The sequence below is a fragment of the Ranitomeya variabilis genome, chromosome 2 (genome assembly GCF_051348905.1).
Source record: "Ranitomeya variabilis isolate aRanVar5 chromosome 2, aRanVar5.hap1, whole genome shotgun sequence".
Lineage (NCBI taxonomy): Eukaryota > Metazoa > Chordata > Amphibia > Anura > Dendrobatidae > Ranitomeya > Ranitomeya variabilis.
The window spans coordinates 117,788,470-117,815,459 of record NC_135233.1 but is presented as its reverse complement, the minus strand read 5'-3'; the positions used below and the strand labels follow the sequence as shown (position 1 = coordinate 117,815,459).

The 26,990-nt window shown below is 39.8% G+C and overlaps 1 protein-coding gene across 1 annotated transcript; it reads right to left on the bottom strand.

Annotated features, from left to right (window-relative positions):
• Positions 1 to 1,019: 1,019 nt before the first annotated feature.
• On the bottom strand, positions 1,020 to 26,990 carry MALL (mal, T cell differentiation protein like). The gene is made up of 4 exons (XM_077282890.1): positions 26,811 to 26,990; positions 3,366 to 3,536; positions 2,933 to 3,088; positions 1,020 to 1,584 (listed from the first exon to the last, which is right to left on the bottom strand). Exons 1-4 carry the CDS (start codon positions 26,916 to 26,918, stop codon positions 1,522 to 1,524), a joined length of 498 nt encoding a protein of 165 aa, XP_077139005.1. The 5' UTR covers positions 26,919 to 26,990; the 3' UTR covers positions 1,020 to 1,521.

Genomic DNA, 26,990 nt, shown 5'->3' with positions numbered 1-26,990 from the left:
GGTGCTCAGCAGGGAGGTACTACAACACACAGGCGCTAGAAGGTAGGCACAGATTTCCACCTGCAAAGGAAACTCTGGATGTGCCTTCGGACCGGCCGGTCTCTTGCAGCCCTGTTAGCAGTACTCTGGATTGAGGATCCTGAAGCCTTCAGTAAAGAGGTAAAGAGACTGCAACCCTGTGTCCTCGTTATTCACCGCGACTTGCACCACGCACCACCATCACATCTTTCATTGGAAGCCCCTTAGCAGGGTCACGGACCGGGTCTAGCCACCGTGACAACCCCAGAACTGAGACAGAGAGGCCCGGTATCGAGTACCCCGTGGCCCTGCGCCTGGGGGTGCTCCATGTGCCTCTAGCTCCTCCTGTCTCGTTCACCTTCCCCCCTCCATAAAGTCTTTTGCGCACCAACTGTCATCTCCTATCTCAGTAATAGGAAAATCTTTATTCGCTGAACACTGATTTTACAGATTTCTGAAATAAAAATAAAAATGACGGTTACTCTATAACTCACAGTCAGTGGGCACCATGAAGTCATTAGTCTATAAATGGGACTCTGAAGTATCCTAATGGATACTCAAGGAAGTGTTGGGGTTAAGAAATTACCTTTGTTTGTAGTCTTCTATTAGATATAGACAATCATGCAGCTAATATAGAATTTCCCATAAATAAACTACTAGGAATTCACAAATGAATATAATGGTATAATATCCATACTGAATTGTTAGCTGTTCTATTATCATAGTAGTCATTGGCATCATAGTAGTTTTCAGAAGTCCTATCCCAAGAATTTCTCAAATCTTCTAATATTCACATTACACGGAAACAAAAGAAAAGTGCAGGCTGAAAATCCCTTTATTGTGTGCATACCCCATCAACAATATCACCCGATCCAATATACCCGCATGTTGCCATGCTCTAACCTGTCACAATGCCATTGTAAGTCATTATTTCTCTACAGCCTGCATCTTGGACATCTTCAATGAGTGGAAACAGGGTAAAAAACACAATAATTTGGAAGTATTGAAAAGACATTTCTGCTTTTATTACATAAGCTGAAGAGAGAATAGTAAGAGCAATAAGTATGAAAAAAAATAAATATAATGATGTCAAAGAGCATAATACAGCGAACAGCGCTCCAACAGAATCATGTCATAGTAATACTTTTCATGTAATATTCTGCAGAATGGCATTCTAGTCGATCTATCATAGCCTGGTTCATCATATGCATCAACCAAGCTCCGGGATTAGGAGGTATATAATTTGGCCTGCATGCCTTATAAAACAAAGGATACACCCCAGGTCTGTTAATACCAAAGAGAACATACTCGTTCTGCTGTAATATTAACAGAGATCTAATATAAAAAATACATTTTGAATTCTAGACATTTACACGGTCATGCCAATGTTCAGAATTATTATATATACTCTAGGGTTGATGGGGACATTTCAAGTTGTCACATTGAGGAACCCCGTCTAATCTGTACATTCACAAAATAATCTAGGAGTCTTCTTGTAGCCGTTTAGTGAACGTAGGACTGGAAGCTGTGTAGAACATACATCAGTGTTGTCAGGAAAGCAAAGATCTGGAACAAAACATATTGTGAAATTAGTTTATTTCTGTGAAATGTCTGAACAAAGTATTTAGTTAAAAGGGTTGTCCAGTCTTGGGGTACAAGTCTGCCATCATTCTATGTGACTGCAGACTTGTGAATCCTCAGTGTGCACATTGTGCGCTGTCAGGATTCTCTGGTACCGGCACTGGACCAGCCGGTCATGTAACCGCAAGTTTGTGATTTACATATTTCCGGCCACATTAAGATTAGACGTGTCTGGTTAGGCTCAGTTCACTTGCACGCGCACCACTCCTGGTGTCCAGACCAGAGAATCCTGACAGTTTGCACTGTATACACTGTGAGGATTCAATAGTCTGCAGCCACCTACAATGACTGCAGACTTGTACCAGAAGCCCAGACAACACCTTTAAATATCACTCTAAAAAGAATGCAGTTTAAGAAAGGCATTGCAGAGTATAGAGTATTTAATACTTAAGTTTTATTAGACTATCCAAGCCAAAAGTGAATATATGTAGTACACCAAACAATATAAAGATTACACCTTAAGTTTACAATGTGATGTTTATACCAGCATTTTTTGGCAAAATTAGCAGTGTGTTAATTTTAGTAGAACAAATAAGGACACCACTAATGTTATTGCCCTAACAATCCTAGAGCCTTGTATCTAGGGGACCATATATCAGTTTCTATACCCAAGTTTACTATAATAGATAAAAATGTCCTAAATAGAACAGATGGCAATGGAGGCTATAATTGTACAATATTTATTGTTTCCCATTAATTGAAGACTTAATGACCGTGCTGACACAGTACAATGCTGCACTATTAAGACACTATGTCATAAAAAGGACAATTCATACTAACATCCCCACAGCAGCATATAGGTGGTGGAAAACATTCTAGGGTACATAACAGCATCAGAGGATAACCCTATCCCTTATAAATTAGCTTCAGTCAACACAATGCACAATTTTATTCTATATTTACTGTAAATCGACCCCAATTGGTGAACTACATGAATATACATAATTCTGCCCCATTTCGTGGGATACATAGAACACACTGGCAACACACTGATAATATATATATATATATATATATATATATATATATATATATATATAATTAATACCAACTGCATAAATTATCTAATTTTTAATTATTATTATTTAAACTGTATGCATATCATTCAAGAAAAATTGTTGGAATTTGATATATTTTCTAAGTATCATTGTCTGTTGTCGTACAGGTGTCATAAGAAACAAAAGGTGGATTAAAAATTGCGGTTGAGACATAGCACCCTGAAATATCTGTCTACAAATAAGATATAGCTAACATCATCTTAAGGCATACTTACCGTAGCTGCAGCATTCAAGTGATAATATACGATAGTGCACTGTCTGAACGGGGCTAAGGCACCTGGTATTAATGTATCGCAATATATTGTTGCATTAGCTTGCAGGACAGCAGCACTGAGATAGAAAATTGCAGCAATTCCATGATAGATAACGTCCTAAGAAGCAAACAACAACTATATTATTACATGTATATACTATAGGAGCATTAGTAGTCATTTAGGTACTTGGCTAAGTCATAGAAGCAAAATAATATTTTGCGTGGTAGGCTATACATTTAATCTCTATGTTGAACTAATATTGTCCAATATATGGCATCAGTGCAGTCCAAACTAGGCAGAGCTTACACAATATATATGTACTATCAATAGTGATGGGAAAACATCTGACTTTGCGGCATTTTGCGGTACTACAAAAAGGCGAAGACTTTCTTACCACTAATCTCCATGTACCACAGTTGTTTCTGTGAAAACCAAAGACGTAGACCATCAGGAGCAGCAAAGAGAAGAAGAAGGAAGATACAGCGACGTACATGACCCATCCCTGGCTTGTGAAATACCACACTCTAGTAGCAGCAACCAGGATCCAGACCCATGCTCCAAATATCTGCAAAATAGAATTGTACCAGTAAGAACCTTAGATAGTGGATGGTTTATGGTTCTTAGGATGGGAACCAACAAAAGACCATAGTACTTTTTATGTTACCGCAGTTGTTATTTAGAAATGTTGTGAATGAAATCCATTTATGGTTGTATTTTAGGCGATAAAATCCTAAAAAAAGACAGTTTATGTTTTTTTGTAGACTGACAAGTACCGTTCGTTGTTCATATCATGATCAACGTAGTAAAACAGATGACGCAAGCATGAAACTTTATCACCATACAAGAATTCTCTTTTGGGTGTGAGAACTTGGTAAGGTGTGACTATAAATATTTCATTTAGGGTGTGCACCCACTGACTTATCGGCCAGGGAGGAGCAGCCAATGCTAAATAGGGATTATAGCAGAATATTCACCTTGACTGTGCTGCTCTACTCAAGGCCAGGAAAAAATAGTCCTGACAACTCAGCTTTCTCATAGTATATTACCATACATACAAATCTAGATGAATATACTGTATGTTGCTTCAGGATCCTGAAACTATATCTAAGACCCGGGCTTTACTGTCACTTTTTATTGATTTTAACAATTAGGTAATGGATGCATAATTTCATGCAACTGGAAAGAAGCAAAGAAGCTGTAGCACGTTAAATAATATCAATAGACAGTGCAACAATAAAGTTGACATCTAGCCATCGCCTAAGCTAAGAAAAAAATGGCTATAGTTTAAGGGATCTTCCCTTATAGTGAATCTGTCAGCAGGTTTTTGCTTTGTAATAGGAGGATAGCATGGGGTAGGGGTTAAAACACTGAATTCAGTAGTGCACCACTTCTCAGGCTGTGTGCTGTTGTTTACTTATTATTAGAGTTGAGCAAATTTTTCAAAATTCAATTCAGATTAAGATCGGTGGCAAATATTGAATTTGCAATATTTGCTGAACTCAGCTGAACGTCGTTGGAGTCAATGGGAGTAGAAATTACTGAATGTGCTTGGGACTGATCATCAAACATAAATTCGGCACGAATAGGGTACCAATATGGCACTAATATGGCAAATTCAGATTTGGTGACCGATTCCACACATATTCGCTCAACTCTACTTATAATGTGAGGGTTTTATCACTAGGATATTATCATTGCTGTGAGCAGTCATCTGACCACACCTCATCCTGTGATAAGCAGATCACTGTCTATAGACTATGTACACAAAGACACTGGTGTGGGTGGGGCTAGCTTTCTCAGATCTGCTTCATGTTACATCTAAGAATTCTGATTGTGTCAAAACTGCTGCACCCAGTAAACTAAATGATACATCGTTGGATTCAGGGTATCTTTTCCTACATGATGCTGCTCTCAGATGAGGTAGTAAAAACCTGATAACAGATTCCCTTTCAAAAAGTTGTGGCAGCATATCCAAAATCTGACATTGGCACTGAGACAAAACTGCAGAAACAACAGCCTAATGGCCAGAAAGTATCATGTCCGGGTCCTGTTATAATTGATAGCTCATCCTACTGAATGTTGTTTCATGGCAGCATTGATTCTACTAAGCAATAGCCCATAATATAGACCAGAGAGAGGAACCGTGTAATGGCTCATGGAGTATCTATGTAGTGTGGAGCCAAAGCAATGCTATGTGCTGGCGGGCGAGTCCCTTAAATGCAATGTTGGGCATGAGCCCAGATATAGTTCATAGATAATAAAGGACACAAGGTTATTTGGCTGACCTATTAACTCTTGTGAATACCCTTAAACCTACTTGTCATTTAACGAAAAACTAGGGCAAAAGCATACAGGTGCATCTCACAAAATTAGAATATCATCAAAAAGTAAATTTATTTCAGTTCTTCAATACAAAAAGTGAAACTCATATATTATATAGAGTCATTACAAACAGAGTGATGCATTTCAAGTGTTTATTACTGTTAATGTTGATGATTATGGCTTACAGCCAATGAAAACCCAAAAGTCATCCGCATTCAGCAGTCTGCATTGTTGGGTCTGGTGTCTCTCATTTTCCTCTTGACAATACCCCATAGACTCTCTGTGGGGTTAAGGTCAGGTGAGTTTGCTGGCCTATCAAGCACAGTGATACTGTTATTTTTAAACCAGTAATTGGTACTTTGGCAGTGTGGACAGGTGACAAGTCCTGTTGGAGAATGACATTTCCATCTCCATAAACCTTGTGGATACTTCACACTAGACCTTGGAAATCAAGGTCCCAGAGTCTGGAGGAAGAGTGGAGAGGCCACAATCCAAGCTGTTTGACGTCTAGTGTGAAGTTTCCACAATCAGTGATGGATTCGGGAGCCATGTCATCTGCTGGTGTAGGTCCACTGTGTTTTATCAAGACCAAAATCAGCACAGCCGTCTACCAGGAAGTTTTAGAGCCCTTCATGCTTCCTCTGTCGACAAGCTTTTTGGAGATGGAAATTTAATTCTCCAGCAGGACTTGGCACCTGTTCACACTGCCAAAAGTACTAATACCTGGTTGAAAAACAACAGTATCACTGTGCTTGATTGGCCAGCAAACTCGCCTGACCTTAACCTCTTATTGTCAAGAGGAGGATGAGAGATACCATACCCAACAATGCAGACGAGTTGAAGGCTGCGATCAAAGCAACCTGGGCCTCCATAACACCTCAGCAGTGCCACAGGCTGATTGCCTCCATGCCACGCCGCATTGATGCAGTAAGGATAAGTGCACACTTGCGTTTCTGCATATGGCTGCATAGTTCCTTCCTTAAGCTCCTCCTACACTTCCGCATGCGTCCTGCGTCGTCCTGCGTACCTATCTTTAACATTGGGTATGCAGGCACATGCGTTGTACCCAATATTAAAGATAGGTACACAGGACGACGCAGGACGCAGCCATATGCAGACGAGCTGCACGCGAATGTGAAACCGGCCTAAATGATGCCAAAGGAGCCCTAACCGAGTATTGAGTGGATTTACTGAATATACATTTCAGTAGGCCAACATTTCGGATTTGAAAATAATTTTTTCAAGCTGGTGTTATAAAGTATTCTAATTTACTGAGATAATGGCTTTTGGGTTTTCATTGGCTGTAAGCCATAATCATCAACATTAACATTAATAAACACTTGAAATACATCATTCAGAGGCACCTGTAGTTCCCTCATTACCCACAAAAGGTAAAACTGCTTTATGAGCACATTCTAGTCTCCTACAGCTCTGGCAAAAATTAAGAGCCACTGCAAAATGTTCAGTTTGTCTGATTTTTATCTTCATAGGTATATTTTTGAGTAAAAGTTAAACTGTTCATTTATCCTACAGGGTGGGCCATTTATATGGATATAATAGAAATTTGGCACTCAACTTGTAAGGGTTATCTCCCAAATTAAACTACGGGTGTAGAGAGACTGGTAGAGTGAATAAGGTCTAACCAGCAGCGGACACCGCGTTAGATACGCCACCGCACCCCCGTATATCGTGGGAATACCCCTTATACCTTACTGGGACGCTTATGCAAAGTGATTCACACTAGACGTAGAACTACGCTTGATACTGAAATTCTCTCTACCAGTCTCTCTGAAGCAGTCGGTTTACTGAGGAAGGTCTTGTGTAGACAGAAACATTTATATTACTGTACTGCAATAAAAAAATTTCTTTTTGCAACGGATCCTTACGTTGAGTTGCCAAATTTATACTATATACATTCACTGGTTTGGGGAACCTATTTGTGTACCAACACAGTTGTGCCACGATATACTTTGCTATTTATATGGATGCACCTGAGTGGGCCATTTATAAAGTTGGATCGAAAATGGCCAACTTCAAAACCAACCATTACCATTTTATTTAGGTATACCCTTATACATGGCCCACCCTGTATAAACTTCTGACACCATGTCTCTGAATCTCCAAGCAATAAATTTAGTATTTTTTTTTCTGAAAAGGAGAAATGGTTAAAATTAAAAAAAACAGTGCTTTCCGACTTCAAATAATGCAAAGAAAACAAGTTCATAATAATTTAGAAACAACAATACTAATGTTTAGAGTTCAGAAATCAATATTTGGTGGAATAACCATGATTTTTAATCACAGGTTTCATGCGTCTTGGCATGTTTTCCATCAGTATTTCACACTGCTTCTGGCGCAAAAATGTAAGCAGTTCTTCTTTGTTTGATGGCTTGTGACTATACATCATCCTCTTGATTACATTCCAGAGGTTTTCAATGGGGTCCAGGTCTGGAGATTGGGCTGCCCATGACAGGGATTTGATGGGGTGGTCTCTTAATTTAATATATAAAGTACTTTGCAATTCTGTCAATCATTTAATTGGTATCAGATGACAAAAAAAGTAAAGATTTGCGTTATTGACAGTCAAATATAACGGCATCAACTTGGCTATTCTTTTACTCGCTGGTATGCAGCAATGCCCTTTTTAAATGGCAGTTTCATGTGTACTGTAGATATGTCCGGTATTTCCTACCTAGTAAATCATATGTACTACAGCAGAAAAATGATCGGCTGAACCATAAAAGTGAAATGAGAGCCGTCTGCTTATCTTTATACAGTATGAGCCCCTTGTCACAGTGACATTGCTACTGAGTTTATGGGGTTGGTAGCAGCACGAGGTGAAGCAGCTGAGAGTCCGCAGCATTCCTGGACTGTTTAAACATGATCAGATTTTTCTGAATGTTTCTTCTCATCAAACAAACATTTATTATAACATAAAGGCCTGGGGTAACACTAAATGCTATAGTTATAAGTTATGTCATAAAAATCCAAACGTTGTGCCCCAAAGACCCCTGTAGATCAGGACAATGAAAATAAAAGGTCCAAAATCACCAACATTAGGCACGTTCGCTTGTATATGGATATATCCACCGGGTCTTACAGAAAGACTATCATAAAAATGGATCTTTAATATTATATTCCGTAACTAGAGGAGAGAATCACTTTTTATAAATGTCTTGGATCTACAAAAATTCAAATAAGGCCTCATGCACACAGACCAGCTCTAGTTTTTCTGTGCACCGCTACTAATGCTTCCTTTGTCACGCTGTTTTACCAAAACTTGCCATGGTTTTGCAGTTTTAATTCCAAAATTTTGCATAAGTCTTTTGCACTGTCGTAATTGCTTTGATGAATCAAGACCTTTGACTCTGGATTAAGCACTGGATTAATTTGCTTAAATGTGTGAAATGTCCTCAAATACCCTGTTAAGCATGCAGAGATGAGGAGACTTAAAGCCGCAATGCTCCTCTGGGAAAGGAGAGGAAGAGGACTAGATCTCTAATGCCACCTATAGGAAGTAGCAATCTTAAATGTCAATGTCGACCCTTTAACGAGCCTTGTCACATGACTTAGGATAAAAGCCAAATCCAGAATCTCAGTTTGCAGACACTGTTTCAGGGTACTGCCCCTCGTCAGTGCAAATATGAGATCTGGTTTGGCTGTGTGAGAGGCGTCTGGCAGTTACCCCTTGGATACCAGTCAGACGGCTCTCACACAGCCAAACCAGATCTCACACCAGACATATAGGTGGCACTAAAGTTCTACTTGTCTTCCTCTCTGAAGAGACAATTTGCTCAAATACCCTAAAATGTTCCCTATCCCATCCCCTCTGTTCTAAGTCTCCAACCAGGAGACACATACTTCTGTCACTCAGGGCAAGCGGAAGGCATTAGAGAGCGCTCAATGCAGAGAGGCTGGAACACTTCACGTGCAGAAAGCGCCCAAAGTAACTTGGCCTTATGGTGCTAGAGGGAATAATACTAAGTTTATTTTGTGTCGTGAAAGTAGCTTGACCATGAATTTAGGTATGTTCAAACTGTTTAACCCTTCACTGATCTAGCGCTTGGGGGGAAAATGCTGCCAGTTTTTAAATAAATAACCCTGGACATAAAGTAGCTATACAGGGTGTCTCTGTTTGAAGGATCCAGCACATTTACGTTTTACATGGAAAATACATTGTTTCTAAGGACAATATGTAATGCCAGCAGGATGACATGTATATAGTCAGTGGACTTATTCTGGAAAGTGGACAATCCTATTAAAGGGGTATCTAGTAGGCTTGAGCGAAACGGATCGGTCAATTTCATAAGTAGCCGACTTTCGGCAAAGTCGGGTTTCGTGAAACCCGAGCCGATCCCAGTGTGGGTTCTGCCATGCGGTCGGCGATCTTCGCGCCAAAGTCGCGTTTCGTATGACACTTTAACCGCCATTTTTTCAGCCAATGAAGGAGTGTGGGCAGCGTGATGACATAGGTCTCGTCTTGCTTTCTGCGGCGTCACAGGGGGTGGGGGTATAAACGCCATCTTACCGTTTTGGATGTAGCAATTTACACAGTCCGAGGAGAGAGAGAGAGAGAGAGAGAGAGAGAGAGAGAGAAAAAATCCCCATTGACTTGCATTGGGTTTTGTGTTTCGGTCGGCCCCCCCGACTTTTCACAATAATCGGCCGATTTCACACGATCCGACTTTTGAGAAAGTCGGGTTTCACGAAACCCGACTCGATCCTAAAAAGTAAAAGTCGCTCAACCCTAGTATCTAGTATTAATAGTCCCAGGGTGCTTCAAAAATTTAAAAAAATATATACTTACTTCCCAGATGGGCTCAGTTCCTCCACTCTAAGCCAATATTTCATGTTGGAGAAGAACAGTGTTTCTTCCACTCAAACAGAAATATGAAGGCTGCAGCCAATTAGTGACTACTGATTAGCTGCAGCGGTCATGTGACAATGTTTATGAGGGGACTAGCAGGAGACAGAACAGAGAGCAGAGGAGCATCGCTGGTCTGGGAGGTAAGTATAATTACTTTTTTTATTTATGCAGCATCCTTGGGCAATTAATAAGAGGGTGTCGAGAAGAGACAACACCTTCAATCTTTATTCTACCTTTATTTGACATAAATGCATTTACAACAAATACGTTGGCATTTTTGCATAAGTCAATAACTGTAATAAATCCACTGGAACTGCAAATATGTGACGTGAGGAGGACAGAATTAACTAATCAGATCAGTGCATTCCAGAAAAGAGGGGGTTACACCCAAAACACGACAGATCCGCGCTGGACACATTCCTTTAAATCAATTCATTTTTGCATTAACACTTGACCAAAAACAAAGTATGTAGCAGATGGGATGACACGAAGGTGTGCAAAAGGGTGGAAAGATACTCATAGTACAAACACGAAATAAGAAGTGAGTCATTCCTAGCACCACGATGGAAGCAGGCTTGTAACAACAGGTGCAACATTACTTTAGCATTTTACTCATTAGCATGTAATTAATCAGTTAAGGCGGAAAAGTACATAGTAAAGTTTGCTGACTGCTTCAATGTATTGTATTTGTGTGTTTATCAGCTATGACTTTACATTACATCAGTAGAGACTTTATAACAAAGCAAAAATTGTCTGAATATAATAATTTACAGTATATTTCTGATCACGAGCCTGTAGCGACAGGAAAACTATGTAGGTGGAAGAGGCTAAAATCTAGCCTAGGGAGAGAAAACTGTGCCTGCAATATTGTAGACGGTTGAAGGATAAGCTATCCACATACAGAGCAATGTACAGAAATGATGAGACGTAAGTATACAGATATCACCAGCTTATGTTGGTTTCTTCCTGTCTGTGATCCATCTCCACCTGCCTCCGGTTTATAAATGACCGTCCTCCTCTGTTTAAAATCTCAGCAGTGACCTGTCAATCAATGACCAGAGGCAGGTGAGGAGCCGGGGAATCACAGACAGGGAGGAGATGACCCGGAGCACAGTCCGGCCCCTGTGCACCAAAATCAAATCAGCTTTAAATGGTGATTAAAGAAGAACAGCAGAGCGGATTTCTCCACCAAAGGTATCAATATGATTAGTATTACAGTTATGTCTTCATTTTACATTACAAAATGATGCTGACAGGTTCTCTTTAAATGTTCAGAAAATCATAGTCATGGTCAATCATGGGATATACAAAGTGGCAGCACAGAGCAAGTCTAAACATAAAAAATAATCTGCAGTTAAAGAAGCGTTTACTGACCATAAAGCAGATGAGGCCTCAGATTTAACAATACAAACTGCAAGCATTACTAAATAGATCTCTTAGACCTAATGAGAATGGTGTGTATACTTTGAACATCCAAGTCAGAATGGTTGTATAATCCTGATATTAAGATTAATCCAGATATGGAATGAAAATGTTCATCTGACCATGTGCATTCAGTCTCCACCACCCAGCCTGACGGACAGCTGAAGCTTGTACTGAGCAGTGTGAGATCTCAGCAGCAAGAAGGAAGAACACTGAGGATTTGATAATTAAACTAGGGGGATGTAGAACGAGTTAAAGCTTTGTAAAGTGTTATGCTCTGTTCACAAATTCAGATTTCTTCTGTTTCTAGTGGATGCCATAGTAAATAAAAACTGGATGACATAATTGACCATCCATTATGATCCGTTACACATAGACTTTAATGTAAGAAAAAAAACAAAGCGGTTGCTATCTGTTTTATTGGCAGAACAAAAACGTTGTGCAGACAATATTTGATTCAGCTAAAAAAAGTGATTACATAGCAACTGGATAGCAATCAAACTGAAGACATCTTAGGACATTTCTGTTATCTTTTCAATGAATGAGTTCTGTACTAGATACTTTTATTTCTTGTTACGTCATCCCAAAAGAGATCCAAAAGCTATATACTGGCATTATGGCATGAATTTTCAAAGTATACATACAACAGATTAATCAGGCCTAAAAGATCTACTTATTAATGTATGTTGTATACGTTGTGAAATGTGATATGAATTACAATTTAAAAAGCTGATGGACTTGTCTAAGTGAAGTAAAACATGGTCCCAACAAGAGAGTTGTTCATTGACTCAATGGAAAGGATTGTCAAACTCAAGAAATAAGTGCAACAAATAATGTGGCAACAAACAAGATGTTGGTTGCTTGAAGTCAGGAGCGAGTAAAATTTGGTGCAAGTATAAAAAAATTTGGTGCAAGTATAAACAATGTAAATGTTATGATAGAAGAACTCTCCATGAGACCAAGGAAGATGTCAGAGTGTCAGAATAGAAAACTCAAACTCACTGAATGAAATAGAATTCACATATAGAAAAGCCCAATGAAAACCATGACTTAGTTTGACTTTACACCACCTGATTATGTGTCATTAAATGACAGCGAACAATAAATATTTACCAATTTGTGGTTATCTTATAGTCTTTTTACACAGGCAGACCCCTCTTCAGATGCACACTGAATGATCTGTAATAGATCGATCAGTGCCCATAGGTTGCCATTGTTCTCGGCAGCACAAGTCCTGTATACACTATGCAGCACAAAATACAGGGTGGGACATTTATATGGATACACCTGGATGGGCCATTTATAAAGTTGGATCCAAAATGGCCGACTTCAAAATGGCTGCCATTGTCACTACCCATCTTGAAAAGTTTTCCCCCTCCCATATACTAATGTGCCACAAACAGGAAGTTGATATCACCAACCATTCCCATTTTATTTAGGTGTATCCATATAAATGGCCCACTCTGTATAATTTCACCTAACAAATATCAAGTGATGGGCAACCTGCTTACAATGCACAATTATTATGAAAAGAGTATTCTTAGGGGGCCAGCGTAAGAAATAGGTGGGACACTGGGCAATTGCCCAGGACTCTCATCCCCATAAGGGCCCTTTGTGATTACAAGCAGTAACTTTCAGTGTGATGATTCCAAAATGTTGTATTATTATTGTAGTCTCTTCGTGCCCCAGCTGAACAACACTTTTGCGCTCACTTGCGCTCACATCACATGCTATTGTTCAACAGACTCTATCATTTCCTAGGAAACATCATGCGATAAAGAGAAACCAAAATATTACCCCTCCTCAAATATATATATAATTAGGAAAGTTAAATAAATACTGCACTAATTCAGTAATAAAAGCCATGTCCCGTAAAGATTAATAGACTGAAGATATTTTCTCTATTATCTCACTATATTGACAGCTGTGTGCGACTTCCTGCCTCTGAACTGGGAGATACCACCATGTGGGAGGACTATGTAACAACACATGGGAGATCTGTGTGTCCTTCCTAATTGAAGTGACAATACAAGAAGCAATGTAAGATGGATTCCTGTGTATTATGAAGCATCAGGAGATGTAGGAAGCTAGAATAAAAAGTTACAAATGTAAAACCTGCCACAGCTCCACAGTGTGTCTGTTGTAGGCTCGGTGTGTATTGAGAGACTTAGATAAACCCTTTAGAAGGAGAGATTCCCTTCTCTAGTAAATTAACCCTTTAAAATAGCTATTTTCTCTTCAAGTAGATTAAGCCTTCAAAATCAACCCTGTTCTCCTTTTGCAGATGAATCCATAAAAAGTAACTGTTTTCTTCCTTCATTTAGGCTACATAATACCCAGGAAAATCCTACTACATGGCAGCTACATAGCAATATTCTGTACGAACTAAAGTTCAGACTCCTTGTGGGAGGTAAATGCTAATAACATTTGTGTTTTAGGCTTCTTTCACACTTCAGTTGTTTGGCGTCAGTCTGCTCCGACATAGTGACGGATCGACGGATCCGTCACAATTGTTGAGAAAACGGTTCTAACGGATCCGTTTTTTTGACAGATCAGTTACTTGGGGGTTGTCTGGGAAAAGTATCTACTTTTTGGAGCATGCGCAATTGAAAAAGCGGATTGGGGCGACGCATCCGCCGAAATGACGGTCGCGACGGATCCGTCGCCCATAGGCGGCCATTCTATGGAATGGCGGATGCGACGGATCCGTCGCGAACCGCCATTTCCGCGCAGACAAAAAACGTTATAATGTCCGTTAATGTCTAGACAACGTCCGCCAAAATTTCGACGGATCCGTCGCATGGCGGATGGAACGGATGACCATCCACCACAATCTGTCGCTAATGCATGTCCATGGGAAAATAGCGGACCCGACAAAAAAAATGGCGGATCCGCTATTTGAGGAAAATGGCGGTTTGAGACTGACGCCAAAAGACTGAAGTGTGAAAGAGGCCTTACTGATTTGCAGCACATTGGGATGCAATAATTTACCACATTTTTACCTCCCTTTTAGCAAAAAACAAACAAACAGTTGAATCAATTCTTTTGTTTCATTCTATATTTAACTGCGCATGCGCTGGCACACGTCTCTCCGGCTTCTGCATACCAGAACCATTTTGCCCATATTGCTTTGTTCACTGCCGCCGGAATCAAGTTTAATTCCATCAGCAGGGAACAAAACAATATGGTCAAAATGGTTCCGGTAAGCAGGAGCCGGAGAGACGTGTGCCAGCGCATGAGCAGTCAGGTTTTAGGCTCTGCCCACAGTAGATCAGCGCAAAATGCACCTGCAAGAGACGGTGATGTCCCTGCAGCCTTGTGAATGATGCAGGACACATCATCCACATCAATCACAGCGGGAGTACCGTATTTAGCAGGGGAGAGGAGGGACAGACGCTGATGCAATGACGCCAATCGGAATGGAACGTCTGAATTTCCATACCTCACTGGAGCAATTCACAAGGGTTTTTTGAGAGATATACATGGGAGTCTGGACATAATATACAACTTTCTGGAATGCAGCACGGGCACTAAGGAAGGTGGTGGTATTGGTCCACACATGAAAAAATTTATGACAGGTTTCCTTTAATGGTCACATACAGCTAAACATGAGCAGTTAAGTGTATTAGGCAAAACTTTCTTGTACCCCAAATCACTCTCATACGGGCCCAGTGATGATGACGATTGTGCCTATTTCCAGATAAGTCTTCTACAACCATTTATGGCATCAAACTGTGAAGGAGAAAATGTCTAATGAAATCAATTATTAAACCTTATATAAGTCAGTTCAGATATTGTGTAGCAAGATGGAGTCTATTTCCTGATCAGCAGCACACTGGAAGGAACTTCTGGAATGTGAAGAAGTTGATGGGTATTGGACAATCAACTGAATACCATATATGGAAGTGAAGTTGAAAATGAAGCTTGGAATGAACCAATCAGAGTGACACTAACTATTCTGAAGTTGTTCGACCTCCCCCATTTCCTGTTCTTTTAGTATGTTCCTTTGTTAAGAATAAACCAGTTGTTGTGAGCCATCACTGAGAGAGGAGTGTGTGTATCGTCTCTGTGAATTTGATACATTCTGGGCCTCTAAGCTAGCACTCAGCTTATATTTGGTCAGGTACAAGCAATCATATAGATCTCACTTTAAGAGATCACCCTCACAAAACATCTATTCCTAATAAGAATCAAACAAAAATAATACTAGATTTATCCAAATACATGAACTACAATGAAAAATCATCTTCAATGCAAATATTGTTCTTAAAGGTACATATCATTAAAGGTAGGCTACAATCTGCTGTATCATTTTATGAAGATATACTATAAGAATCCTATATCAACGCCTTGTATAAGTTTATAAGCCAAGCATTGTACCATACAAAATTACTCATTGAAATGCAATAATCCAGTAGATGAAAATCTGCCTTCTATTTGTTTAGAAATAAAGGTTTATCTAGTATTAGATTAATGTTCAACTGCTAACCAGGCGATTAAACAAGGTACACTAAGGCTATGTGCAAACAATGTCTTTTTCAGGAAGATTCCATGTAGAATTCCCCTTAAAAAGTGCTCGATAAAATGAACATAATGCTCAGCAATGTCAAAATGATATTGGTGTGTACATGGTCAGTGTTATGTCGCTTCTTTTAACCACTACTGGAAGTTGTCTATCAGCCCCAAAACTCAAATTGAACAATTTATCTGTTAATATAGGGGACTTAGCCCCAATAAAAATCATACTTTTAGCATAGATTATACTTATTTTTTTTCTACATAAAATACTGTTTTATTGGATACGTAAAGGAGCAGTCAGTGCATGTTGTACCTCTCAATTACAATCCTCCACACCTTCCCTTATGTTGCTTGAGAGCACTCGCTTTGGAGTGCTGCCTGAATTGAATGCTCAGCCCTGCGCACACTGACACTGCAATATACCTTGTTTAATGCGTTACTGTCATTCTAGATAAACCATTTTTTCTAAACTATTTGAAGGCAAATTAGCGTTATCAATCAAGAAAAAGGGGAGGTGCGGAGAACTGTAATTGAGGAGGTGGGACAGTGCAAACAGGCCTCGGCCATGCTCAGGGTGCACTGACAACCCCTCATGTATGTATCCAATAAAACGTTCGTCATTTTAATGAAATAAGTATAATCTATATTATAGGTATGATTTTTCTAGGGGATAAGCCTCTATATGAATGTCCACTATAAATGGTATAATTTAAATATTGAAGGTGAAAGAAACCTTTTAAGAAGTAACAAAAAAAATCATAAATGTTATCAATGTCGGGCAATAGAGGAAATATTCATTTTTATTAGTTTATTCTTCAAGTTTTACAGAATTTTCTTTCCTAAAGCCATTGAACTTGCAAATATGAAGCCGATCACTCACATTGAGTGGCCCACCAGAACCAAGAGTTGGAAATATCTGTCTTACAGTGAAACATCTGCCAGTGACGTTGGCATTATCACCCGGCAGGAATCTGTCATTTTCCTTTTTACATTATTGCATTATTCCAACAGTATGTTGGAACAGTTCTCTGAACTGAAATATCCTGCATGTCTAGTGCTCCATTCCCTGACAGCAAGCAGCCTGAATGGTATCTGAGTCATTCTATCTTTGGCATTGAATCCTGCATATATCTATATATGCTAGCCATCTTATTATGCAATTGTTTTTGTTTATAGATATTTAACTCACTTCTGCTTGTCCTTATGCAGAGAGATCACATAACTGTTTCAAAGCGGTTTATGATCCATGTAGACCTGGACATTTGTTTATCTGATCACTACATTTATTGTGTCCTGCTGTCTCAACTGAGTTAGATTGATTGGTAACGAGAGGGGAAAAAAAAGTGAGATCTAAGAGCTAGCCTTCTATAAATGTAGACATACTTTGGGGATGCATTCGTGCAGGGGTGCATTCGTGCACTATTATTCCTGTACATTTATTCAAAGTACTTTTTTCTAAGTACTCGGCAGTTATAACATGGCAGTTAGACAGGGCAGGAGACAAGTAAGACAAACTAAATCTATTCACTATTCATTTGAAACAGAACAAATACTCACCATATGTATTTGTATAATCTATATCCTGGCTGCTGCATTCACTCACATTCACCACCCTTGCATAAACTCTTTACACTCCATCCATATCGGCCCCTCTGTCCTCTGCTCTCCTATGTATAGCACTCACACTCTGTTCACATTGCTTAACAGCGCAGATCCATTCAGTCCCACCATCCAACACAAGAGACGCTCTCACAAATCACTTAAGCATCTGCTCACTTTTTCTATCCTCCTTCTCCTAGTTGCTGGAGATATCTCTCCAAACCCCGGCCCCCCATGTTATAGCCAGTCAAACCTCCCAACTGCTACACTCAGAAACCCCTCTAACCTTATTAATATTCCATGCATGCCTTCGGTCTCTTTCAATTGTGCCCTTTGGAATTCTCGCTCTGTGTATAATAAACTCTCCTTCATCCATGACTTCTTCGTTTCTAACTCTCTTAATTTCCTGGCTCTTACTGAAACCTGGATCCAGCAGTCAGACACCACCACTGCTGCTGCTCTTTCATATGGTGGACTACACTTTTCTCATACCCCAAATCAGACAACAGAGCAGGTGGAGGGGTTGGTCTGCTCCTTTCACCAAAATGTACCATCCAAATTATCCCCCAAGTACCCTCACTTGTATTCCCTTCCTTTGAGGTCCATGCTGTCAGACTCTACGTCCCCTTCTCCATGCGAGTGGCAGTGGTGTATCGTAACCCCCGGCCCCTCTCATCAGTTCCTGGATCACTTTGCCACCTGGCTTCCACACTTTCTCTCCTGTGACACCCCGACCCTTATCAGGGGTGATTTCAACATCCCCATTGCTTCTGCCCTCTCCCCATCTGCTTCTCACCTTTTATCTCTAACCTCCTCTTTCGGCCTCTCGCAGCATACTAACTCTCCAACGCATAAAGATGGAAACTCCCTTGACTTTGTCTTCTCCCGGCTTTGCTCAGTGGACGAGTTCACAAACTCCCCTCTCCCGCTCTCTGACCACAACCTTCTTTCATTCTCTATCAAGAACTGCCATCCCGCTCAGGTCACCCCCACTTTCCACACTTATAGAAACATACAGGCCATTAACACCCAGAAACTTATGAAGAACTTGCAGTCCTCATTGGCCCCAATCTCCTCCATCTCATGTCCTGATTCTGCTCTGAAGCATTACAATGAAACCCTGCAAAGTGCCCTGGATGAAGCTGCACCTCCTATACATAGAACAACTCAGCACAGATGGCGACAACCGTGGCACATGCTGCGAACACGTTTCCTGCAGCGGTGCTCCAGGTGCGCCGAACATCTGTGGAGAAAATCTAATCTACCCGAAGATTTCATCCATTATAAGTTCATGCTAAAAACATACAACTCTGCCCTTCACCTCTCCAAACAAACCTATTTCAATACCCTGATCACCTCACTGTCAAATAACCCTAAACGTCTCTTTGACACTTTCCGGTCCCTACTCAACCCAAGAGAGCAAGCCGCAACCACGGATCTCCGCGCTGATGATCTGGCCAATTACTTCAAAGAAAAAATTGACCACATTCAACAGGAAATCATCTCCCAATCTCTGCATACCATGCACTGTCCTCCCTCCCCCACTGCATCTAGTTCACTCTCTGACTTTGAGCCAGTTACAGAAGAAGTAGTCGGGCTCCTTGCATCTTCTCACCCAACCACTTGCACCAGTGACCCCATTCCGTCACATCTCCTCCAGTCCCTTTCTCCGGCTGTCACCTCTTATCTAACAAAAATATTCAACCTTTCTCTCACTTCCGGTATTTTTCCCTCCTCATTTAAGCATGCCATCATACATCCATTACTTAAAAAACTATCCCTCGACCAAAACTGTGCTGCTAATTAAAGACCTGTCTCTAATCTTCCCTTCATCTCTAAACTCCTCGAACGCCTGGTCCACTCCCGTCTTACCCGCTATCTCTCAGATAACTCTTCTCGACCCTCTTCAATCTGGCTTCCGCTCTTTACACTCTACTGAAACTGCTCTCACTAAAGTCTCTAATGACCTACTAACAGCTAAATCTAATGGTCACTACTCCATGCTAATTCTCTTGGATCTCTCCGCAGCATTCGATACTGTGGATCATCAGCTCCTCCTCAATATGCTTCCCTCCATCGGCCTCAAGGACACTGTTCTCTCCTGGTTCTCCTCCTATCTGTCTGACCGATCCTTCACTGTATGTTTTGCTGGTTCCTCTGCCTCTCACCTTCCCCTTACTGTTGGGGTTCAAGGATCAGTCCTAGGCCCCCTCCTCTTCTCTTTGTATACTGCCCCTATTGAACAAACAATCAGTAGATTTGGTTTCCAGTACCATCTCTATGCTGACGACACCCAATTATACACTTCTTCTCCTGTTATCACACCGACCTTTTTAGAAAACACCAGTGATTGTCTTACCGCTGTCTCTAACATCATGTCCTCCCTCTATCTGAAACTGAACCTGTCAAAAACAGAACTCCTCGTGTTCTCTCCCTCTACTATCCTACCTTTGCCTGACATTGCCATCTCAGTGTGCGGTTCCACCATTACTCCAAAGCAACATGCCCGCTGCCTTGGCATCATACTTGATTCGAAGCTTTCATTCACCCCCCACATCCGATCACTGGCTCGCTCTTCCTATCTGCTTCTCAAAAACATTTCTAGAATTCGCCCTTTTCTTACTTTCGACTCTGCAAAAACTCTTACTGTTTCACTTATTCATTCCCGTCTGGACTATTGTAACTCTCTACTAATCGGCCTCCCTCTTACCAAACTCTCCCCGCTCCAATCTGTCCTGAATGCTGCAGCCAGGATCATATTCCTCACCAACCGTTACACCGATGCCTCTACCCTGTGCTAGTCATTACATTGGCTACCCATTCACTCCAGAATCCAGTACAAAACTACTACCCTCATCCACAAAGCACTCCATGGCTCAGCACCACCCTACATCTCCTCTCTGGTCTCAGTCTACCACCCTACCCATGCCCTCCGCTCCGCTAATGACCTCAGGTTAGCATCCTCAATAATCAGAACCTCCCACTCCCGTCTCCAAGACTTTACACATGCTGCGCCGATTCTTTGGAATGCACTACCTAGGTTAATATGATTAATCCTTAATCTCCACAGTTTTAAGCGCGCCCTAAAAACTCATCTGTTCAGATTGGCCTACCACCTCAATGAATTAACCTAACGATCCCTGTGTGGCCTATCATATAAATAAAAACATAATCAGGTTCCTCGTATCATGTTCTCATACACTTTATGCAGTTAATAGCCTCTGTGTCTGTACTGTTACATATTTAGGCAGTTAACTGGTTCATGCAGCTTTACATGAACACTCGAGCCTGACGCTATGGCTGGTCCAAATAACTAAAGCAATTGTTACCATCCACCTCTCGTGTCTCCCCTTTTCCTCATAGTTTGTAAGCTTGCGAGCAGGGCCCTCACTCCTCTTGGTATCTATTTTGAACTGTGATTTCTGTTATGCTGTAATGTCTATTGTCTGTACAAGTCCCCTCTATAATTTGTAAAGCGCTGCGGAATATGTTGACGCTATATAAATAAAAATTATTATTATTATTATTATTATGTGTTTCTGATCATCTAAATCAGTCTATAACTCATCCAGCAGTTTATTCCCCAGAGCTGAAATATTGCACATTGAACTGTTTTATGTAGTGAGTGGTGGCCAACCAGTTGCTGTGTAACGTAGCAATATTGGAATAATGAATGCAGCTATTCAGATTTGCTGATTGTACAGTTATGTACTGGTAAAAATTGGTAAGTTTTCCTGAAAACCCCAGAAATATATTGGGGATCAAATCAGACAAAGCTAAGAAATGGCTGAATACAATTGTAACACCCTAAAAGAATAGCAAAATTGAACTTAAAATATTTCCAGATATCATTTTGTCATTTTTGATTTTAGAGGATATTCTTTAAAAAAAATGTTAACATTAGTTCAAATATTTCTTTTCTCGCTGATATATTATGCATTGTTCATAAAAGCCTGCCAAAAAGTACACCCAAAATTCCAGTAACACACCCATTATTGTCATTTGTCTTGTTCATTCTCCTGTTCTTGAAAAACTGGCTGAGAATATATGAAAATAATTATAGGGCAAGAAATAAAAATTACAGGAAACAAGAACAATTTATCACAATGGGAAAGTTAACTACAATGTCTAGTTAATGAGGATTTTTCACTCTAAGATCGACGAGTATCTACACTAGTGGATTGTACCACAGGACCAATTTCTTCGGTTCAATGTTATTTACATAACTTCTATCCACCTAATGTTTAAAAGGTAAAAAATGTGAATGGGTGGAGATGATGTATACAAAGCCCAACAAAAGCTGAAGGGTTCCCAAAGTAAGAGGACCACATACTTGGCCATCACAGGAGCCTTCTGCTGCCAAGACCCAACATTAGAGCTAAAAAAGCATTCATTGATGGCCATTGGAAATATTTGGCTCTAGGCAGACTTTTTTTTTAGTTTTTGTTTTTTTAGGGGGATGTATGCTCTAGCATAGCTACCAAACATATCCATATGGCTCCAAGAATGTGGGATATGCCAAAAAGACTTTTGACATTCAGATTAGCCTTGTGTGCATCAAAGACTTTTTTTATTTTATAGGAAAGTCTAGTATAGCGTGCTTCTCTATATTAAGGAATATGGTTAAAAAAATAGATACCCAGTACATACATATTTTACAATTCATTACATTAATTCTATCAGAGGTACATTCCGGGGGGAACAGAGCATGGTCTGAACAGAGCCCCATCATCAACAATATCAGATACATATTTGACTTCCTGCCCAATTCAGGCAAGTTCAAAGACATTTAGCATCAATCTAATATATATAAGATCTGCTGGGGCTTCCGTTTTTGGCAAATATGCAAAGTTTTAAATACTCTCAATGTAAAAAAACAGAAGTTACAAAATTCTCTTGCTGATGCCACTATGTCTACCATTAAAAGAGCAAGGCAGATCAGCAATAAAAGCAGTTCATAACTAAAACTATTTCTGGACCTGTGTCCTTTCCCTAGGGTGTGAGACACAAGGTGTGCCACCAAATGTTTCAGCTAAGGTGTGCTCATCTCAGTAGGGAGCGCAAAGTGCGGGCCAGCCTGAAAACATGACTTCAGCTAAATGTCAGCAGATCAATCATTTATGGGTTTTGCAGCTTATTTTGTGAATTAGTTGATATGTGGGACTGTAATACACCCTTACACTAGCTTATACAAAGGAGCCATAATTTTATGTTGCTACTGCTGTCTATATAGTGATTTCATTAAAACATTTAAGTAACACAAAAAGTGCTGATTATTTGGCAATGTTACAGCCGACTACTGGGTAGATTACGATCCCGCCAATAAAAAGTTCTATTCACTAAACATAAAGTAGTTGTTACTTTGAATTACAGGAAAGTACCAATTACATTTGGAAAAGTTAGTAGCAACATGTATAGAGGATGGTGTCTCCCACTAACCTACTCTGGTCCCTGTGTACCCAGGGGGATCTTAAAGGGAACCTCTCAGACACTTTAATCCCCATCTCGAAATAATTTATGAGACTGTGGGGCACTTTAAAAGATAAGCTAACCGATGCTTTATGACTCCAAAGTGCTACTCTAAAAGCAAGAAAACAAGTTTTGAAATTGTGTCTGTAAGAGCATTGATGCACTTACAGCTCCTTACATGGCAGCACCCTTCACTGGCCGCTTGACAGGTCACTGGCTGGTACCAGAGCAAAGACCTGTCAATCAGCCAGAGAAGGGTGCTGCGTGGTGGGGAAATACAGGGTGAGGCTGAGAAGCTAGAAGTGCATCGTCACACCCTAGTGCACTTTCAGACACAACTTCGAAATGTGATTATTTTGCTGCTGGAGCACTGCTTTGGGGTCATAAAGGGATCTCGTGGATTGTTCTTTAAAGAGCTACACAATAGTATCTGTACTTATATTGTCAATTTTACCAGATAAGCTTTCTAAAAACCTGCAAATTATAGGAAGGGGCATTGACAAACAAAGATGTTTGAAGTATGGAGGTGCGGGGTTGGTAAGGTATGCAGTACCCCAGAAGATCTAGGTGGCCAATGGTTGTTCTCTAGCTCCATTCAAACACATTTCTTTTCTGTTGTCATTATCTTTACATACGTCATCACTTTTGTAGACCAGATCTTGCACCACCTAAACACGCCAACAATTAGTTCAATAGAAAAAGAAAGCATCTCTAAAGCCAAAGATCACATCATTATTCAGTATTTAGCAATCCAGTCTTTCATCGCTGGGGTCATGGCTTCCTGTCTTTGACCAGCCGTATCATAAAGCGCTCATACGGTGCCAAGATAAATACACAATCTGGCTGGCACTACTTATTACATTGACAACACTGAATCACCTGGAGGATCAGAACGATATATTGTCATTGGAAACCAATAATAGTGAAGTTACAAGATGCCTAAGATTTATGGAGGTTATTACTTGAAGAAAGAAGAGCAGAATTTATTTCGCAATGTGATGTCTTAGTATTTTTTGTTCTCTTTTATCACGTGGGAGGCATTTATTTATCATTATCATTAGTGAGTGACATAAGTGTACCCTTGAATAAATGTGCATGCAGAGAAAATTGTCAATCAGTAACTAGGACCCGCCCGCTGGACTCCTAAGCTTGAAATGAGCAGGAAATAAAATGAAAAAAATCTAAATAATAATTGTACACAATCTTTTACCATAAAGCTACATATTTATCTGCTCATCATATCCTGCTTTATAAGATGCTCTCTACAGACTGGATATCTTCCTCTAGGCTCCCTTTAAAGAGTATTGGCATACATTTACTAATTTTATGTGGATGCTACCACCATCGACGTGTAACATACAGCACAAGATGTGACATTCCAATTTCTCCAACCCAAAATTTCTCAGATCCAATTCCTTTTTTTACGAGGCAATGAAAAAAGTGAAATCAGCCGATGATGACAAATATGAATGTGTTGATGTCACAATAGAGGACATGACTTAGCACGGTATAAGAACTTCAGCATCTTAATCACATCGCCTAACAATCCACTCCGGATAACAACTTATCCTAAATGAAGTCTTAATATGCTCAATTAATATGCAATTTTCTATAATTATATACCAACTATTTGAAATTGTAACTACAGAACGTATGCAGATATTTTTTTGTCTCACCAATAGATGGTAATTAAAAAAACAAACATAAAAGATAAACAATATTGAATAAGAAAAAATAAAAATTAAAAGACTTCCGATTTTGATACGTGGTCCCTTCCTTTACAATATTCACATAATAGTCACTACGAGCAATCTTTTGTAAATAACTTTTTGAGGACGATTGTTCATTCAGATTGCATAACTCTAATGGCCAATATGGAGTGAAATGTTTATGGCCACATTGCCAGATCGACCTGAAGATTGTTCGTCCAATGGTTATTCGACCATCAACCTATGTCTTTCTAATGTGTATGGCGACCTTAACCTAAGAAGCTCTTGAAAATCATGAAGTCCTAAACTATTAAGAACTTTTTACAACCACACATTTTTAAGATTGACTATATTTAAGTAGAAAAAAAACATAATTGTGTGCTACAATTTATCCCATACTGGGTCACTACACGTTACTGTATTCATCAGATGCTAAGATCAAGTTCTTATGTGTCAGCTGGGATAGATGTTTTGGTCTCTTTTGATCCAATGGCTGATTCTTACTCCTCTATACATGCTATAAGACTTCCTAAATAAAAGAGCCTTTATTAATACATCCTTAGATTCATAGAAACTATTTTTAGAAGAAATGGACAGTGCCACACAAGGTGATGGCGTGACATCCGATAGTGTGGTCAACATACTGCTGGCCAAAGCACAGTCAATAATTCAAGGATATTTTAACTATTGACAATATATTGTCCCAACCCTAAATTACAGTTTTCCAAAAGAATCTCCACCTGAGCTTTTTTTCTTCTGGGTTGACAGATGCTGATGGCAAAGTCAACTTAATACTATTCTGACTGAAGATGGAAAACCGGCTCATATGAGACGACAAGGACAGGGCAGGGAGTTTCCAGAGGAAAATTGGTGACTGTACAGAACCAGTAGTCTTTAGCTTATGAAGCTACTACAGAAAAGAGGGTCAGTGAAAGAATGAATGTGTGTTTAATTACTTTGTGTTCTTGTGATCAATGCAAAAAAACCATGTAAAAATCAAGAACGCTAAATATATGGTATGCAGATACCAACTATTTGATTGATGCCTGAAATAACAGGGGAGTCATTTCTGCTTAATGAGTGGCATCCATGTGGCACACTCTGAATCAGGAACCACCCAGGTCAGATAAGAAAAATTGACCTATTCAACACACAACGCGTTTCAGGCACAATCCGTCCCCTTCATCGGGAAAAGTCGGTCTTCAAAACTGGTGTCTTTTATTAGACATACCGATTCCATTTTGGATCAATAGATGTGTCTTGATCACCATGAAATCATCCCACCCTGCCTCCAATAATCAAGAACACATTGGTAATCCAACCAGATTGTCATGATCACTGGTTGGATCTTTGCCCTTTCTAGTCCTCCATTCACATCCTTGCCCATATGTCTTCTGCATATACTTTGTCAATTACTCTACACCACAAATATAAGGCAGGCAAAATGTTCAATCAACATACTTTGATACAGTAGCTTTAACAGCTGTGCGTGCTATTTTATTAATCTAATCCTATTTGAATGGTTTCTTTACTTTTATTATTCTACTGCCAGTACTGGATAGTGTTCTGTATGGACATTTGACCTCTACATTTAAGATAGAAATCCTTAAGTGAACCTCTTACTATATTTTGTACGAATTTCTTCAGTTTCTTAAAATCCACCACTGAAGAGAATACAAATGATATTTAAATGCTAAAGTTTCCAATTCCATTTCTGATCCAGTAAGTGTAGTTGATATACCGTATATAGACAGGTGACAGACAGGCACATCAGCACCTGTAAAGTATCACTGTAAAACTTCTTCACTGTGGGATAGTAAGGTATAAAAGGAAACTTTGAGCGTAGACTTGTTTAGGCTTGCTAAATATTTAGTTCTTCCTTAGAATTTAGAAGAAAATTCAAGACACGGTAAAACTAGAATATGTAACTTACCAGCTCAGGAATAATAAATGCATAGGGAAGTGTTCTGAAAACCCCAAGTCCGTAGGGAATATCTGGTACTTCCATGCTGGATGGCATTTGAATTCCTTGAGATGCCATTTTACCCCTAAGTTCACTCTTCTATGTACGGAGGTGTCTGCCGTGTCTCTCACCTGGCTATGTGTGCACCTA

Excerpts from the sequence above, each read along its gene's own strand:
- MALL (XM_077282890.1), bottom strand. The coding sequence starts at position 26,918 with ATGGCATCTCAAGGAATTCAAATGCCATCCAGCATGGAAGTACCAGAT. Across the intron at positions 3,537-26,810 it reads CATTTATTATTCCTGAGCTG|ATATTTGGAGCATGGGTCTG; the intron begins GTAAGTTACATA and ends TCTATTTTGCAG. Across the intron at positions 1,585-2,932 it reads ACTTGAATGCTGCAGCTACG|ATCTTTGCTTTCCTGACAAC; the intron begins GTAAGTATGCCT and ends GTTTTGTTCCAG.